Below are 18,317 nucleotides of genomic sequence, written 5' to 3'. Positions count from 1 at the left end.
GGATAGTTGGCCAATCAGAGCACACCTCGCTTTTCAGAACAATGAGCTTTGTAAAAATTGACGCGTTTCAGAAAGGCGGGGCATAGAGGAGAGTACAGTATGTACAGTATGTGGAAAATAATGTGTTTTTTGAACCTTAAACCGCATAAACACATTTCATTACACCAAATACACAAAATAATGTTCTTTTTAGCAACATCATATGACCCCTTTAACTAATGGGGCCTTATTGTAAAGTGTTACCCTATGTTTGTGTTTACATTCAAATCACAAAGTGTCATGTGTTTCAGAAAATTTTTAAATTGCTTCAACAATAAAAGCATGTCACATGTATCTTCATCTTCTTTTCAGGCCATTAGTCATCATGTTCTCGGTAAACACCAGGTGTCAAGAAGGTCGCAGGCCTGGAGATGTAGCTTTAATTTAAGGAGCTTACAATCACGTTGTGTTTTCAAAAGTCATTTTAAGTTTATTATGATTAGATGGGCCAAAAATAGTGATGTCCAATAGGTGGTTTGTTAGCTTGTTTGGCTTATTTGATTTGTGAACCAGCTTATGTACTGCCAAATATTTTCTCATCCAAATTCGAGGAGGCACCGCCTTGGAGAAAACACCCCTGACACCAACGGCCCAAAAAGAGGATGGAAGCAATTGTGATGTTGACATTTCTCATAAACGGTCTGGGTGGTAATCATCCTCGTAGATCACCAGGTGCCTTAATTAGTTTTATATTTGCTGTGGCAAAGCAAGGTTTTGTTTATTGTTAATTTACTTTACTATTTGACTATTTAATTTACTAGATTATTCGGACTATTTGACAGCCTGCTTGGTTGCCATGGCATTCTGATTACAGTATGCCTCTCGAATTTCAATTTTCACTCTCTGTTAAGGCAAGAGCACAGGACAACAGCCTCTCCCCACTAACCTCCAATCTACCCCTATTTACATGTATATCCTCACACTCATTACACTGCCTGTGCATTCAGAACATCCCTGGAGAATCTTCCTTTCTGATTGGCTTATCTCATTAAAGCCACAGTCCCACAAACATCACACTTGCATGAAGAATACGGTTGATCTGACCGCAGAAAAGTTAGGGCTAAAACAATCCATTCTTTATTAATGCATACCATGTGGGTCAAGATAAGAGAATCACTTTTAAATGCCATTTTTTTTACTCTGCATGTTAAAGGAATATTATAAATTCAAGTCAAGCTTAACCAACAGCATTTGGTATGATGATAATACCAGATAACCATAAAAGTAATTTTGACTCTTGTTTCCTTTCTTAAAAAATTTAATGTGTGTGTGTGTGTGTGTGTGTGTGTGAGTGGAGATAGATAGATAGATAGATAGATAGAATGTCAGAATTGTGAAATATAAATTCCTCAGAATTGGACTTTATAACTCACAATTCTGACTTTAAAACTTGCAATTGCCAGTTTATTTTTCGCATTTCTGAGAAAAAAGTTGCAATTACCTTTTTTATTTTATTTATTTATTTATTTATTTTTTATCCTGTGGCGAAAAGGCTTCCAAAAGATATAGAGTTTATAGTGAGGCATTTATAGCAGTGAATGTTGTCAATTTTTGGAGGATTTTAAACCAGAAATGTGAAGCGTATAACTTTTACATTTTTAATTTCTGTTAAAACATATGTATTATTTATGCTGAGGTTAGAGCTGCCAGGCAGGAGGCCGAGAGGAAGACCAAAGAGGAGGTTTATGGATGTAGTGAAGGAAGACATGAAGGTAGTCGGTCTGAGAGAAGAGGATGCAGAAGGGGATAGGGCTAGATGGAGGCAGATGATTCGCTGTGGCGACCCCTGAAGGGAACAGCCGAAAGGAAAAGAAGAAGAAGAAGAAGAAGTTTTGTGGCTATACTATTGGAACACTGAGTATTTTAATGGCCTTAACTGGCCTTATTCACTTCCACTGTAAGCTGTAACACAGATTTATTTAAAATAAAAAAGAAGAGACAAGTTCAAATTAATTTTAATGCTAAGTAACAAAATGGTGTTGATCGAGCTTAACTTGTATTGGACTCATAATATTTCTTTAATATACAATGAATCATGCTCCTTCAGCCGGGTAAAATATGAATTAAAGGAATCTCAAATCATAAATAAAGCTAAAACGTAATCACAATTTCTAATAGAAATCTCCTAGTGCACATAACAGATGCGACCCGAGGAGAGAAAGAGGTCTGTAAGGTGGCTGCCATGCATCGCGCAGGTGAGCACAGAATAATGTTGGACCTTTTCCATTTACTACTCACGATGCCAAGCACTCTGGGTGCGGTTACGCATGGGCACCTCTGGATCTGCCAACAAATCTGTTCTATTCTCCAGCCTGGCACATGCTCCTCTCCACTCTCAACGCAAGCTTGAGATATAGCCTCAGCAGTTCCTTATTCTTTAGAATCTATCAGTGACACATACAGGGAGAGGCTGTCAGATTAAAGCGATTGCGTCAGGCTGGATATTTTGAGAACATTTTCAGATTTCAGAGGTTTAACCCCCAGAATGCTGCCGAGATAGAAAAAAACAAGACGGGAAAGAAAAAAACAGGAGCAAAAGCAGGACTCGCTAAATTTCAAAATCGCTGGTAGCCCTTCGGACAGACATTCTTCAGATAGCCCAAAATAAATTGGGCCCGAATAAAAAAAAATAAAAAAAAGATCTGCCAACAAATCTGTTCTATTCTCCAGCCTGGCACATGCTCCTCTCCACTCTCAACGCAAGCTTGAGATATAGCCACAGCAGTTCCTTATTCTTTAGAATCTATCAGTGACACATACAGGGAGAGGCTGTCAGATTAAAGCGATTGCGTCAGGCTGGATATTTTGAGAACATTTTCAGATTTCAGAGGTTTAACCCCCAGAATGCTGCCGAGATAGAAAAAAACAAGACGGGAAAGAAAAATACAAACGCTTATAATTTTTCATAAATGAAAAGAACGGGTTTAAATATGCCTTTACTGTTAAATGCGATTGTCTCTCCTTAAACTCTGCAGTAGGCTATACGTGGCTGTTGGTCCTTTGTAGAAGCATTAAAAATAATTATAAAATACAATTATATATAGGCTACAGAAAGCAAGCAAAGAGTGCTTCCTAAGCTGTCATTCACTTCAGCTGCAGCGCAAATGGCTATAATGCGCAACGCTGCAAATCGAATTGTAGGCTACATAGAAATCGTTGATGGTCTTCAGACTGCAGAGCATGAACATGAATAAGCACGGGACCATTTGAAGGCAGCTGCCTATCAGCGGGTATCGAATTGAGTCTAAATACAGGGCTCGCAAAATTTCAAAATCGCTGGTAGCCCTTCGGACAGACATTCTTCAGATAGCCCAAAATAAATTGGGCCCGAATAAAAAAAAATAAAAAAAAGATATCGGCTGAACTTCACTGCGGACAAATCAGCATGATTAAAAACTTCAGTGATCGCTTTTTTTCTTCAAATAACAAGTCAAGAGAGTAGGGGTGCAACGGATCACAAAACCCACGGCTCAGATCATATTACATTATCATATCAGATTTTGATTAACAGATCGGGCCATTTTGTAGATGAGCAAAAAAAATATGGTTCTTTATTATTTTAAAGGGGTGGTTGATTGCGATTTCACTTTTTTAACGTTAGTTAGTGTGTAATGTTGCTGTTTCAGCATAAACAATATCTGCAAAGTTACGAAGCTGAAAGTTCAATGCAAACGGAGATATCGTCTTTTAAAATTCTGGCAGTTTAAAGGGGTCATATGATGCTGCTAAAAAGAACATTATTTTGTGTATTTGGTGTAATGAAATGTGTTTACTGCCCCTTTAAGACCGAATGCACGGATCCAATATAATGATGCACTTGAGATTTCTTTCTCCACTGTTTACGTTCACTTAAAGGTACAATATGTAAGATTTTTGTAATAAAATATCCAAAAACCACTTGCACAGTATTATATATTTCATGCAGTTGTGTACTTACGTTATCTCAAAAGTTCCCAAGGATTTGTAAATCCAGAGAAATTCCTGTTTTAAATAATGACTCGTCCCTGGTCATTGTCGCCTATCAATGACGCAATATCCACGCTATCCTCGGTTCCGCATGCAGCGCACCACTGTTGTGCATTTACGTTATCATGGATCACGATTTCACTTTGGAAAGTATGGAAAATCCAAAAAAACGTAGACGTACACCAACTGAGGCAAGAAGGCATTGGGACAAACACAGAAATAAAACTAGAATAAATATCGGCTTGGCGTTTCCAAAATGGAGAGAGCTTCGCAAAAACTTCGGACTGGACAGAGACTCCGCTCTCGTGTGTGTTTTAATAGACAGGTAAGCAAATATCATCCGTGGAAATTATTCGTGAAAACGACATCTCCCACCGTTCCATGCTCCATCATTGCATCATCGAGCTTCGCCTCTGTTATTGTTTTGAAAATGCGACATCTAGCGGCGAAAATTTACATATTGTACCTTTAACTGAAATAAAATAAAAACTTTAACTTTATTTTCAGCTAGTTTCTTTTTTCATTTTTACTTAAGTTATTTTGAGATAATTTTGTGTGTATGTGTTCATTCAGATGCAAGGATATGCGAAAGAGGAAACAATTCTGTGTACGCGCATTGTCTGAAACGCGGCTCTCTGTGCGCGCTTTGAATGAGTGCGCGCATCTCCGAATGCGCATGAATGGTTAAATCGGCAAGACTTAGAAACACATGCAAACGATCAACTGCGATCCGTTTTACCCCTACAAGCTAGTGAATAACGCAAATCAAAGAAGGAATTTTATATCACTGTTCAAGATAGGCCGTCGGGCAGGGCGGTGATACATTTTGGTAGCCCGAATGGAAAACACAATAACCCCGGGACGTCGGGCTAGCGATTTTGCGAGCCCTGAAAAGAATCATTTCTCAAACCACAGTCTTTTGAAAAACTTTCGATCGCACACAACTGGGTTAACCTGAATTAGAAACTGTATTATCTTAGTTTGCCAAAGGAATGAAGTACAAAAAGACGTGTCATTCGCACTACTAAACAAAACACACAAAAGTAAGAAAGAAAAAAAGAAAGAGTGTGTTCCCAGCACATTCTGCTAGTACACTCACAGACTAGAGCGATTCCTATCAAGGGAACAATCACGGTTGCCATGGTAACCATAAAGCATCATTCAAGGTCATTATTCACACAAAGCAAGAATGGAATATTTTATTGCATCCGAGTAGCCAGAGCGCAAGGATATCAGCGAGAATGTTCAAGCCATTAAAACACAAGATTTATGGGTAATGATCGGGCCCATAGAGCACGGCTATAAGACATATGACCCCCTCCCACCAGCCACTGTCATCGATCCACACCGCAATGAGTTTGTCTTCCCAGTCATTTTCCGACATGACACCACTGCCTCTGAGGCTTTGCCTGATAAAAACTAAAGATGTAGGCTTCTGCAGGGGAGGAAAACGTACATGAGCAATTACATGACCGATCCGCCATTCTTGATCTAGGTTTAAAATGGGAATTCCCCACCTTTCGTCTTACATTTATACCTTTGCACATGCTCTTTTTTGACATTTCACTCAGTTCACTGGAGGCAAAGTTTTGTCAGAAGAGGCTGCCACGGTTCCCTATACATCAAAGTTTGAGTCATCAGAGAGAGAGACTGCGATCCTGAGGGAGAGGCTGCAGGCATGCGAGCGCAACTGAAAAGCACTGACAGTTGTAACAGTGAACTAAGCCACTTGAGCCAGGGAACCAGAGCCACAATATAGAGGATGTGATAAAGAGACGTTTAACAACTTAGTTTAACACTTAACAACTTAAGCAGATGTGAAAACTTTTTACGGAAACACTTTCTGGAACTGATCACTCAAATAAAGCATTCTTTTGAACATGTTAATGGGGTTGTTCATAACAAAATTAAAATTCTGCTATCAAATATCTTAATGTGTGGAACACAAGATATTAAAAATGTTTTTGTTTTTTCTCCATAAAGATTGAAGTCAGTGGGTTTTTGGAACACAATGACTTTCATTAAATGTACAAAAACCATTGTAATACTCTTTTGTGAATAAATGTTAACAAATCTTCATTTTTAGGTGAACTAATATATTTAAGATTAGAAACCAGTTTTATCAAAAAAGCTTCTTATGCTCACAAAGGCTGCATTTATTTGACTGCATTTATTTGAAAATACAGTAAAAGCAGTAATATTATAAAATATTAGAGTTTAAATTTACTCTTATCTGTTTTAATAAGTTAATATATTTGCAATATATTTTAATCTATTCCTGTGATGGCAAAGATTAATTTTCAGCAGCCATCTCCAGTCTTCAGTATCACGTGATTCTTCAAAAATATGTCTAATATGCTGATTTGGTGCTCAAGAAACATTTCTTATTATTAGCAATGTTGAAAACAGCTGTGGTGCTTAATATTTTTGTAGAAACCTTGATACTTTTTTTCAGGATTCTTTGATGATTAGAAAGTAAAAAAAAAAAACACCATTTATTTGAAACTGATTTTTTTGCTATTGTATAGTCTTACTTTTAAAAATGTTTATAAAGAAATTAATTGAGCTGTTTAAGAATATATAAAATCTTCTTTAACAAGAAAAAAAAATACTCAGACCTGACGCAATACTCACAAGGTACAGAAATTCCATGAGAAGTGTATGTCCTTGTATGAATGCATAAAATATTCTGAAACACACAGTGATACATTACCAAAGCAATGATGTATAGAGCGTAACACGCACACATCACAATGCTTATGCAAACCTACAGGGGTGAAAAAATTTATACATGCAGGAATGGTAATTTTTTGCTGTCCAAGATTTACTATGTTTTGTATGTGTGTGGCAAGGTCATGGTTGCCCTTTCAAATGAAGTTCCCAATTCATTCATCAGCCATAGCCTGAACTATTCATCACCGAGCGCAAAGGCATGCCATGAACATGTGGCTGTGGAAGAATTCAATTACTCCAAATAAGCCACATCTCACCCCATCTAGCCATTTTTGCGCTACTTATGTGCCCTGATGAAATCGTTCAGTACAGTTCTGTTTGGATTAGTTTTCCCCAAACACCAAATGCTTATGCAGCATAATGTAATCATCTCCGTATAAAATGCTGAATAGTACAGCTTGCTGATTTATACATGTGTAGTTCAATACACTTGTCTGTTAAGCTTTGCAGACCAGTAAGCAGAATTGATGAAATGTTGGTGTAGATTGTGAGAAAGCGTTTTTGCTCTTGGCATGAGGGCTGGGCTGGGATTCTGGATATCTAAATGAGAGCCACACAAACATATTTTATGACCATGTTTTTAACCTACGAATCTGAAGGAAGTAATTTAAAAATTGAAGGAAACATCAAAAAGTAGAGCTACACTCTTAAAATTTAAAAACTAAATTTCTATACTCATAGAAGTGGGAATTAGTGATTTTTGCCCTGATGAAATCGTTCAGTACAGTTCTGTTTGGATTAGTTTTCCCCAAACACCAAATGCTTATGCAGCATAATGTAATCATCTCCGTATAAAATGCTGAATAGTACAGCTTGCTGATTTATACATGTGTAGTTCAATACACTTGTCTGTTGAGCTTTGCAGACCAGTAAGCAGAATTGATGAAATGTTGGTGTAGATTGTGAGAAAGCGTTTTTGCTCTTGGCATGAGAGCGGCTTACTGCTGGGCTGGGATTCTGGATATCTAAATGAGAGCCACACAAACATATTTTATGACCATGTTTTTGAATCTGAAGGAAGTAATTTAAAAATTGAAGGAAACATCAAAAAGTAGAGCTACACTCTTAAAATTTAAAAACTAAATTTCTATACTCATAGAAGTGGGAATTAGTGATTTTTTATATTATGAGCACTATGCAGCTGTCCCTGATCAACTGTAACATGCTGTTTTGTGCACTAGAAAACTCTTCCAGTTCTTGATATACAGTACGATTTTATAGACCATTTCTCCCAGAGTGCATGATCTTTGGAAAGGTAAAACTGGCAAGAGTGGCGGCCTCATCTTCATCTTATACCACTTACTTATACATCTTATACAACTAAATATTGTGCTAGATTATGTTTTGCAACAGAACTGAATATGATGTTCAAATGATATAAACACAAAAATCACAACAAAGAATAGTAGAAGAGTATCATTGAAAACAACAAAAGGTATGACTGTTGTGATGACTAAAACATACAAGAGGCGCAGCAATGCTCAGTTTGGAGGAAAATCCCAGAGAAATTATGGCAAGTGCTGTTTTTTACACCACTGTAGGTTGTTGCTTTTATGCTCCACTGCACTGTATCTCAGTTAAAAGTATGACCTTGTGCCAAATGTCTGACCAGAAAAAAGTATTTTGTATGACTTTAATAATAACATACAAATAGAATAATAACTTTTCAAAAGGTTAACATTTTTAAGATGATTTTTTTCTCATCCATAACAACTAAAAGCAAATGATCTATAGAATCACTCAAAAAAGCAACGGCAAGGTCATGGATTTGATTCCCAGGGAAAGCATGAACTGATAAAATTTATATATTGAATTCAATTCAAGTCACTTTGGATAAAAGCATCTATCAAATGCATGAATACAATGTAAACACACGTAGAGTCCAGAGATGTAAAAGGAATATGTATTAAAAGGGTTTTTAAACAAAGATTTCTCTGTACAGTAAAAAAAAATAAAAAATTACAGGCATCATCACCAGTGTCAGTTTCAATGCAGCAGCATCTAGGTTTATATGGAAAAATTCTACTTAGAATTTGAAAAGGTAGTTCAAATGTATGTTTGACACTGGTCTAATGAGAATCTGGAGATGTGACTCACAGAGACTGATCTTGATAAATGTATTGCATTAAGAAAAAGCAAGTGAGATTAAATTCTCTTTATAAGATGTCTACATTAACATACTTTATTCAAGCCACGCCTTTGATTTGAAAATATAATGGTTAAGTCTTATTAATTAACTTTCATATATGCTATTGATCTCTTTTAAAACTAATACAAAAACTGTCACCAGTTTTCACTGAGAAAAAGCTTTAAATATTAAAACCTGTTAACTGTAAGATGCCTTTCAACTATAATAAATATAATAATAAAAGAATACAAAAACTACACATATTTTTAAAATGTTTTTATATGTAGTTTTTAAAAATATTTAAATGTTTATACTATTTTATTAATATTTATAAGCAATAAAAATACTTAGACTTTTGCTGTAAAATACAGTAAATTGTTTTTGTTAGTAAAAATGTGTCAATATATAAAAAATCATTATAAAATCCCGTGCTCTGGGTTCAGAGAGGAAGAGGCACAGCTTTATCAATAGTTAGATTAATTATCAATCATTGAAAACTCCCTGACTCTGCAAGACTCCTCCTGGCTTAGCCGTTCTTCTCTCTTTATTCCTAATCTCAGATTCTTCCCTTCGCTGCATAATACACACACACACACACAAACACATTCTGCAATTGCACGGGCATCCCAAAGCTCTGAATGCCACAAAACTTGCTCCTTCCCATAAGCCACAAACCTCTGTCACATTTCACTCACTCTGTGTGCCAGAAAGCAAATGTCTCTGTTTTGTCTGCAGGCTAGCCAAGCACAGAGCAGAAGCAGGAAAAAGTTGAGCTGTTAAACATCTTTCACCTCGCTCTCTGTGCCGTCTCAATCGCTCTGCTTCTCCCTTCAGAGATTTTTAAGCATAGATGGAGGCTTTAACAGTAGCCCACATCACAGATGAATATAATCAGCTATTGTGTCTACGACAGACAGAATGATGGGGTTGATGGATAAAGCCGGAGATGTAAATCTGCTCTTACCTGCTGTTGAAGCTTAAAGCAGGGAGGAGGAACAAGAGGTAAACGGCTCCGATGAATTTCATTGCTTTGTCTTGCTCTCATGCACTCGGCGTCTCTTTCACCCCTTTTCTCTCGATCGCTCGCTTATCCCTTCTCCCGTTCTCTCTCCCTCTCCTCGCTGACTCGCTCACCCGTTCTCTCTCTCTTTTAGTGGTGCACACGCGCGTTAACGCAGGCACACACGCCACGGCAGACAGATGCAACACTGCGAGCGGTCTGTGTATGTGAAAGTGTGGGGCTTTTCGGCTTCAAATAGCAGGACTGGGGAGACGGACGGATTTATTAATGGCCAGGAACCAGGGTGCAGGGGCGGGGGGGGATCCGGGATCTGGGGAGGAAGACTGGAGAATGATTTGAGGTGGTGAGGTGATGTCAGCATCAATACAGCCAGTGGCTCCCTGTCTTTCTCTTCTGTGTTCCACGGCAAGATGAATACCTGCTGGTGTATCCCACATGATATCCATCTGTCTGCATTATTACCAGCAGCCTTGGGACAGGGCAGGGCGATTATCTGGGCTCGAAGCATTCAGGGTTACTCCACAAAGACTAAATTAATAGTTTTTCATGGAGATTACACTTTGATGGCAGGGTTCATTAGTTTGACATTTTGTTCTCTGTTGTCTGTCAAAGTAATTGATGAGACATTTCCCTGCTCACCATCTCATATTGTGAGATTAAGAGGGTAAACCGATCATGATAAATTTAATAGTCATGCAGTCGCTTCGTTTTACCTTTCCACCGTTCCGCCGCATCTGATGTCTCCATCCGCCTTCTCAAAACCAGTGTTCAGTTTCTAGACACAAGGTAACAAAACATCAAAGGTGTAATGAAAATATCAACATCAAACCAATTTATTTAAATTGACCATTGATTGATGAGATGAAAATTCACACAATCTATTTTCTAAATGCATGTTATGGATCGTATTGCAAACGTTTCACAATCCATGTAGGTTTTTTTTTTTTTTTGACCTCTTAAATTTTCCTTTTTTCTTCTATATTTTTAACTTCTTCAATCTTAAACCCCATCCCTTTCTTACAACCTACAGCAATCTTTTCAGATCGGCAATCCAATCAACAACTGCTGGATAGAACCTTAAGTCTCACCTTACTTTTTTTTTTAATAATCCATTTCACTTGGATGTACGTCAAAAATCGATCTATCTGAAAATATCTGTAACTACTTCCGTTACATTGCGACTTTATAATCCTTATGTTTTATCTAAAAATTATATAATTATGGTTGATTTCACCAAAAAAAAAAATACTATGGTTTGTTTTAGCTTTCTGACCAGCATGATCAACACTGACTTTAGGGGTCTCACTTGGGAGCCCCAATCACCTCTGAGCATTACAAGAAACGGCCAGTGACAATTGGCGGAGTGGAATTTGCATGCCTAGCCACTCCCCATACATACGGGTATATAAGATGGCGGCATGCATCCACTCATTCAGGTTTGTGCTGAGGAGCCAAGAAATCATCCCCGCATTCAGCGCAGTTTACAGTTGTGACATGAGGGACCTTTTTAGTCAGTCACGTTCAACGTTATGTCGACACTGACGTTAGGGGTCCCTATGGAAAGCACCACAACCAGAACTGTGTTACGAAAATTTAAGGGGCAGATGATGACAAGCAATCATGTCAGGACAGATGTACCAGGACCACTAAGAGATCCCAAGAGGGAATGAGGTGTGGTCTGGGGGGATTTAATCTCCTCGCGCCTCTCGGGAACCTGATGATCATCCTGACCGAGGCCCCCCTCGGCAGGATGTGCTGGCACACAGCTGGTCCTGGGATCTGCGCAAGCGTCCCCCAGTGAGCCTCCTTGCACATACTCTGTGCTAGATCAGGGAGGACGAGGAGGAGGTCCTTGGCTTCCCCAAGTATCTTCCATCCACTGCATTGTGATGCGCCGCAATAGCAGTGGTATATACTTTCAAAGTGAAGGGGGACAGCCTCCGGTCCAACTTCTCTTGGAGGAAGGAAAGCACAATGCTGAACAGGCATTTTTAGGGGTTCTCTCAGCGAGAGCAACACCAGTCAACGAACAGACCCCACTTCAGAGCATAGGCCTGCCTGGTAGAGGGGGCCCTAGCCTGAGTGACAGTATCTATCACAGCCCGTGAGAGGCCAGTGAGGTCCGCCGCGTCCCGTCCAAAAGCCAGACATGCAGGTTCCACAGATCGGGACGTGGGTGCCAAATAGTGCCCTGCCCCTGAGAAAGAAGGTCCGGTTACACTTTATTTCGATAGTCCACTTTAGACATTCTACTAACTATAAGTAACTTTGTAACTACATGTCAACTAATTCTCATTAATTTGCAACTACATGTCTACTAACTCTCAGAGTAGACTGTTAGGGTAGGTTTAGGGTTAGTAGAATTAGTTGACAAAGAAAGTGTTAAAAGATATTAAGCAGACAGTCTACTAATACTCTACTAACTGCTAGTTGACATGTAGTTGCAAAGTTACTTACTGTTAATAGAATGTCTAAAGTGGACTATCAAAATAAAGTGTTACCGAAGGTCCTTCCTCAGGGGGATTCTCCAGAAAACCAGGTCCGGGTGGGCCAATATTGCGCAACCGGCAGGACCTGCTCCTTGTCCTCCCTGATCTGTGCAAGGAGGCTAACTGGGGGACTCTTGTGCAGACCCTGGGGCCAGCTGTGTGCCAGTGCATCAGTGCCGAGGGGGGCTTTGGTCAGGGTGTAGAACATCTGGCAGTGGGAGGATTCCTGGAAAGCGAACAAGTCCACCTGGGCTTCCCTGAATCGACTCCAAATCAACCGGACCACCTGGGGATGGAGTCTCCATTCTCCAGGAAGGGTAAGCTGTCATGAGAGCACATCGGCTGCACGATTGAGCTCCCCTTGAACATGAACGGCACACAGTGATTTGAGCAGTGTTTGACTCCAGAGGAAGAGGTGGGCGGGTGAGTTGCAATATGTGATGAGAACGTATCCCCCCCTGATGGTTGATGTACGCAACCATCACAGTGCTGTCCGTGTGGACGAGCACATGCTTGTCTTGCAACAATGGACCAATCAGGCGAAGAGCAAGCAGTACTGCAAGCAACTCAAGGCAATTGATATGCCACTACAGTCGAGTTTCCGTCCAGGAGCCCGAAGCTGCATGCCCATTTCATACAGTGCCCCAGCCCGTCCAGGAGGCATCTGTTGTGACAACAACGTGCCTCGACACTTGGTCCAAAGGCACACCTGCCCGTAGAAAAGCAAGGTCTGACCACAGGCTGAAAAAGCGCAGACAAACTGGGGTAATGCCGACCCGATGAGTGACGCGGTGCCATAGCCATCTCGGGACTCGGCTGTGCAGTCAGTGCTGAAGCAGTCTCATATGTAACAACCTGAGCAGAGTAACTGCGGCTGCAGATGCCATATGCCCCAGGAGCCTCTGAAATTGCTTTAGAGGAACCACCATTTTCCCCCTGAATGAATTCAGGCAGTTCAGCACCGACTGAGCACGCTCATTTGTGAGACGTGCTGTCATGTTGACCGAGTCCATCTCCATACCGAGAAAAGGGATGCTTTACACAGTTGACCCTCTTTTCCCAGTTGACCCGAAGCCCCAGCTGGCTGAGATGCTGAAGCACCATATCCCTGTGCTCGCACAACAGATCTTGTGAGTGAGCTAATATAAGCCAGTCATTGAGATAGCTGAGGACTCAGATATCCATCTCCCGAAGTGGGGACAGGGCACCCTCCGCGACTTTTGTAAAGACACAGGGACAGCCCGAAGAGGAGGAAGTATGTGTCCTTCAGGCCGATCACTGCAAACCAATCCTGGTGTCGAATGCATGAAAGAATGCGCTTCTGCGTCAACATCTTGAATGGAAGCCTGTGAAGGGACCTTGGCGTGCAGAGCGGAGGTGGCCTGGCCTACTGCACTGTAAGCCTTGGCAGCTAGGCTTTGGATGGGAGGCGCAGATGATTCCTAAGTGGCGGTGTTTTGCAGGCACAGGTGCACTGCAACGGCACACTCCACCTGGGGAACGTCGACGTAACCCCTGGCAGCCCCACCATCGAGGGAAGTGAGGAGGGGAGAGCTCAAACATGACCGGGCGGTGTAGGGAGCCTTCCACGTTTTAGTGAGCTCTTCATGAACCTCTGGGAAGAAAGGCACTGGGGTGGAGCGTGGCTGAGAATCACATCTGGAGCCCAGATACCAATCGTCCAGCCTCAAGCGTTCGGGGGATGGAGCTGCTCAGCAGAGCCTTCAGCATCAGAAGACGATAGCCCCTCCTTTGATGCTGCGATCGACATCTTGTGTCTTCCGCGGGATGGACTGGTGCCATCATCCGGGAGCTCAACGACGCTACGCTGTGAGGAGCAGGACTTCTGTGGGGGCTGGCCCAGCAGAACATTCCTGACAGTGATCCTCAGGTCTCCCTTGTCCCTAACTAATGTGGCCCCGAGATCTTTACACCCAGAGGTACCAGATGGTAGAGCTCGAAGGTAGCCATGGACATGTGCTCGCAATGACATGAACCATCCACGAAAGCCATCTCAGCATGCTTGTGGTCCAGACCTGTGAGATCGTGTCCGTCATCAGAGGTAAGGACACTACCGCACCCAGAAGCACACTGTTGAAAAGATATCTTGAAAGACACTCTCGACCACGCAAGTTGTAGGAAATTGCTCTTTTAGGCTGGAGCACCCAGGGGTGGAACACGGCACTTTTCTGTGCTAAATAGGGTGAACACACCATTGAATGCACCGTCTGAATGCAGCCGAGAATCTCCTGCAGACGTAGATCTCGTCGTTTCTATTTCGTTTCTCTGATAGTGGAAAGAGAGCTCACGAAGCAATCGGCTCCAAAGCAAAAGTCTGAATGAGTGCATGCACGCCGCCATCTTATATACCCGTATGTACGGGAAGTGGCTTGGCATGCAAATTCCACTCGCCAATTGTCATTGGCCATTTCTTGTAATGCTTAGAGGTGATTGGGGCTCCCAAGTGAGACCCCTAATGTCAGTGTTGACATAACGTCGAACGTGACTGACTGAAAGGGAACAATTATTTTCGCAATTGCACTTGATAACTAGTGACACAAATTCTGTCATAGTTTACTCAGTTACCCTCATATTGTTATGAAGTCATATTACAATGGCATCTTCTTTCTTTTGTGTAAAAGACTGCACAATCAGATTAAAAACAGCGTCAAAAAATTAATGTGAACGAAAGCTTTCAAAATTCGCAAATGGAGGCTAAAGCTCCATAGAATTGTCATAAAAGTAGTCCATGACTTATGTACTATATTCCACAAGTTTTATGTAAAAAATAGACAGAAATTGAAATCAGTATTAAGTGATAATCTCCTCCTGTGAGTGGTTAACTGCTCGATAGGACCATCGAGCCAAAATTGAGAACTGGATACATTTGATTTTACAAACCAATCATTCAGACCATTTCTGTAAACTGGGTTAACTGATTCATTAACCGATTATGAATTAACCGATTTGAGTCAAAAGATCTGACTCAAAAAAAATCATTTGACATTAAACTGGACATTGTAAAATTGAACTCTCATGAATACACCGAGGAGAGTTAGGGCGGATGTCAAGATTTTCACTTTCAGTGAATACGTTTTGGTTTGTTTCATACTCCAAGTTATCCAATGGCTTCACAACACTTGGAATAGAACACATAACTCTTAAAATGATGCTTTTATGGTGCCTTTGCATCATTTTTAAGATTGAAAGCTTCAGCACTCATTTATAGTAATTGCATGGAGAAAGAGCTTTCCAAACTTCACCTTTTGTGTTCTGCAGAAGAAAGCAAGTCATGCGACATTTCCTTTTTTAAGGCGAACTGTCCCTTTAATATGAATACGTTATGATGTTTCTTCTGAAATGTTGTGAAATACTCACAAAAAAGGCAACTTTTTAAAACAAAATGCTTTAATATGAGGGCCAGTGCATCATAAAAACAACCAAAGTTCATTAGGAAACTGAAAAATAGAGGGTCTGTTGATAGTATCCATCCTTCTTTTACCTGTCTCTCTCGCACTATTTTTGTCTTCAAAGGGAATAAAAGATTTAGGGATAGCCATTGCTTTTAGCCATGGAAGGCTGACTGATTCAAGTTCTATGATCAGAACATTGGAAATGGAAAGATGTGTCGGCGGTAGAGGTCGTGTTATAAAAGAATGATGAATGGTTTCCATTAAACCACTAATGGAGTTTAGAGTCTATTGTCCCTTAGTTCTACTCCCTGCTCCTAATTCCGCACCTATTTGATTTGCGTCTAATTAGAGCGTTATAGGTTGCATAGGCACTCAGGGAATGTTCACAGATGACTGAGGTCCAGGTCCTTGGGACTGCAATAAGTATTTTTAGCAATCTGGTATTATTTGTCTTCGTCACACCTTCAGCAGTCTGTGTCACAGTAGACAAGGTGAGGGAAAACATGTCTCCTGTCAGATTTAAGAGAAATGAAGAGTGCTTTCAGATGAACACTAAGCAGGGAAAAAAAGGAAGCTCCGAATTGTTTAGATGGCTTTCAATCAATCAATCAATCAATCAGTATTTTTTTCTTGTTTTCCATTAAATATTTAAATCACAAAAAAACAAATGATCAGTGTTAATAAATACTATAAACTACTATTGTATTTATTAATATTTTGAATTAGTTTTTATTTTTATATTTTATATAAAATATCTTAATGGTTTATATACGGTGTGTGTGTGTGTGTGTGTGTGTGTGTGTGTGCTATTAATAATTTAGGGTGACCATACGTGCCCTTTTTCCCAGATGCGTCCTGGCCAGGATTTGTATAATGCCTAAAATATCCAGGTTTTGGCTTTGTTTGTGCTGCACAGACCGATCAGTGTATGACATCAAAGTACCGTGAGAGCTATAGGGAGCAGAAGGCTCCTTATGCTTTCGAATCGCTCTATCAGTACTTTGATGTCATACACCGATCGGTCTGTGCAGTGCCCCTTCAAGTCGAACACACCTTATATGTATGCGTAATTTGCATCACTTTGACCATTCTCTGTAGATCCCACCTTCTCATGCGCCACGATTGGTCGATTATGTACAATGCCTGCTTGTTACTGGTCAAACTACTTTTCGATCATTACCTTCAGCAAGTATGAAAACAAAGCCAAAACCTGGATATTTTAGGCAATATAAAAATCCAGGCCAGGACGTGTCTGAGAAAAAGAGCACCTATGGTCACCCTAAATAATTCCAAATGATTTATTCTGAGAGAGTTACACATCTGTAGTGGTCACTGTGCGTCAGAAGGTTAAATATTTGAGAAGGTTAAATACTTGAGAAAATAAAATTGTATAAAATAATATGACTGGTTGTCACAAATAAATATTGAAATAAATTTATTTTTTGTCTAAGCAGAAATCTTATTATTGACCCTTCCTCATCCATTATGCTCAAATCAAGGGTAAAATGCCAATGAGAAAAAAAAATTAAGATACATTTTCTAAAAATGACTCTTAATTACACAATTCTTAAATCTATCTTGTTTTACGGATGTTATTGATTGATTTTTACTAAAACAAATAAATAAAAAAACAAGATTAAGAAAATCGTTTTAGCAATGTGCACAAACAATGTTGTAGTGCATATTATTGCATAATATAGAGCATCTTACAACTGTACAAAGTAAAGCACAAAGTATGGTGAATATAGGCTAAATCAAAGGGGATCATGATTCACACAATTTCATGCTGTTCAACAATAGAAGTTGTTCTCTTGAGCTGCCTGCTGTGTTAGTGTTGAAAAATGGAGGAAAACAAATACGGTAATGACTAAATCCATTTTATACACTATATTGAGCTTTCTCTTTCTCTCTTTCTCTATGTTTACCATAAAAAGCGATTCAGAAATATTTGGTATGTTTTATTATTAAACATTTTGAATGAACTGTGTAATTAATTGTTTTCTAATTGACATATGCTTTATCTTTGTGTGTTTGGTTTCCGGTTGCTAAAATATGTGAAGATGATGTGTATAATATGTCAGTGAATGTACAAACAGGAACGTGTAATACAGGCACAGTGATTAAGTTTTTAAATCTACCTGTACACATTTCCTTAAAGGGATAGTTCACCCAAAAATGAAAATGTGATGTTTATCTGCTTACCCCCAGGGCATCCAAGATGTAGGTGACTTTGTTTCTTTAGTTGAACACAAACGGAGATTTTTTCCTTAAACCGTTGCAGTCTGTCAGTCTTATAATGTAAGTGGATGGGAATCACGGCTTTGAAAGTCATAAAACATACACAAACAAAACCAAATTAAACCTGGCGGCTTGTGACGATACATTGATGTGTAAAGACACAAAACGATCGGTCTGTGCAAGAAACTGAACAGTATTTATATAGTTTTTTACCTCTGATTTTCACCGCAATGTCCGAACTGTCCTGAGCACGTTCGCGTCTTATTCTTCAGCCTGCGCGTGAGGCATCT

General features: G+C 39.9%; 1 protein-coding gene across 4 annotated transcripts in view; it reads right to left on the bottom strand.

Annotated features, from left to right (window-relative positions):
- Nucleotides 1–10,282, bottom strand: part of LOC107739427 (leucine zipper protein 2) — a 171,443-nt gene extending 161,161 nt beyond the window's left edge. For all 4 annotated transcript variants that reach the window (XM_016551528.1, XM_016551529.1, XM_016551531.1 and 1 more), the window contains exon 1: nt 9,831–10,282. In XM_016551528.1, the coding sequence (XP_016407014.1) occupies nt 9,831–9,892 (62 nt within the window). In that variant the 5' untranslated portion in view covers nt 9,893–10,282. The remainder of the gene's footprint in view (nt 1–9,830) is intronic.
- Nucleotides 10,283–18,317: the final 8,035 nt, after the last annotated feature.

Source organism: Sinocyclocheilus rhinocerous, unplaced genomic scaffold (genome assembly GCF_001515625.1).
Source record: "Sinocyclocheilus rhinocerous isolate Xijiao unplaced genomic scaffold, SAMN03320098_v1.1 scaffold1607, whole genome shotgun sequence".
Taxonomy (NCBI): domain Eukaryota; kingdom Metazoa; phylum Chordata; class Actinopteri; order Cypriniformes; family Cyprinidae; genus Sinocyclocheilus; species Sinocyclocheilus rhinocerous.
The sequence above is the reverse complement of the archived record's forward strand: the minus strand, read 5'-3'. Positions and strand labels throughout refer to the sequence as shown.